Source organism: Naegleria gruberi, assembly GCF_000004985.1.
Source record: "Naegleria gruberi genomic scaffold NAEGRscaffold_61, whole genome shotgun sequence".
NCBI classification, from domain to species: Eukaryota; Heterolobosea; class Eutetramitea; order Acrasida; family Naegleriidae; genus Naegleria; species Naegleria gruberi.
Genome location: NW_003163266.1, coordinates 289,718 through 290,827, shown reverse-complemented (window position 1 = coordinate 290,827; position 1,110 = coordinate 289,718). Strand labels below are relative to the sequence as shown.

At 31.8% G+C, this 1,110-nt stretch overlaps 1 protein-coding gene across 1 annotated transcript in view; it reads left to right on the top strand.

The window, feature by feature from the left end:
• Positions 1 to 83: 83 nt before the first annotated feature.
• NAEGRDRAFT_73573 (uncharacterized protein) overlaps positions 84 to 1,110 on the top strand; it is a gene marked incomplete at both ends in the record, with an annotated part of 3,392 nt that continues 2,365 nt past the window's right edge. Inside the window, one exon of the mRNA XM_002671484.1 lies at positions 84 to 1,100. Within this exon, the coding sequence (XP_002671530.1) occupies positions 84 to 1,100 (1,017 nt within the window). The remainder of the gene's footprint in view (positions 1,101 to 1,110) is intronic.

The window sequence follows — 1,110 nt, the reverse complement described above, 5'->3', positions numbered from 1 at the left end:
TCGGATTTAGTGCATTATGGAAGATTTCTGACATCAAACGAAACTTTGTGTGTCCATATTGTCCCTGTGTATATGATGATAGAATGGAGAAGGATTTTGCTTTTGCTCCCCCAGCTCATTATTTTCAAAAATTTCCAAATTTATTCACCAATGTAGTTATTGACATACTTCATGCAAAATTGAGAATTGTTGGCTGTTTGTTATCCCTTCAAATTTCTAAGATGACAGTGTCAGGAATTAAATCCCTCGAAGCTAAAATTCAGAAATTGAAGGGAATGTCTCAATTTCAATTTAGAAAGAAACAACCTGCCACAACACTTGCTCTACAAGCGACAAATGACAAAATTGAATTAGAAGTTCCTTATATGAATGCAGATCAAGCTGATATGATTTTGTTAAATTATGAATCAATTATGATGGAATCATTATCGGATACCCAATTTAATGATAATGATTTTAAAGTGTGGTCATCACTTAGATTCATAATATATCATTACCTTGAAGCCAGTCAAGGGCTATTGGATTTGAATTTTAAGAAAGAAGAATTGAAAGAGTATTTGAGTTTCACTAAAAAGGTTTTAAGAGAAGCCTTTCCAAATGATCAACTTGCTTACTATATTAATATTATTTTGTATCATTTACCGGATCTTTTGGAAAAGTATGGAAGCTTAACAAAATATATGAATCAAGGATGTGAAGCATATCATTCCCTTGGTAGAATGATAGGTCAAAGAAAATCAAATCATAAAGGTAAATTCAATTTACCTTCCTTTGCAGAATCTATTTTGCTTCCTACACGTACGTTATACATGTCCTCCAAGTTCAAAAAGAAATGGCACGGATTGAAAACAAATCCTAATATGCAGATTAGTTCAGAATGGCAAACAACATTGGCAACTTTAAAACAAGATTTCGAGAAACTGAAATCATGTTCTGAAAGTTTGTCAGATTTTAGTGAAGAAAAGAAAAATTCTGTATATTGCCATGTTCAAAAGAATATTTGGAAAAAAATAGTTATTGAGAACGAACCACCTGAAGCTGATGAATCAGATTCAGAAGGCAATAAGGAAGACAACAACAAAATTAAGAAGAATAATACGGTTAGAAGAA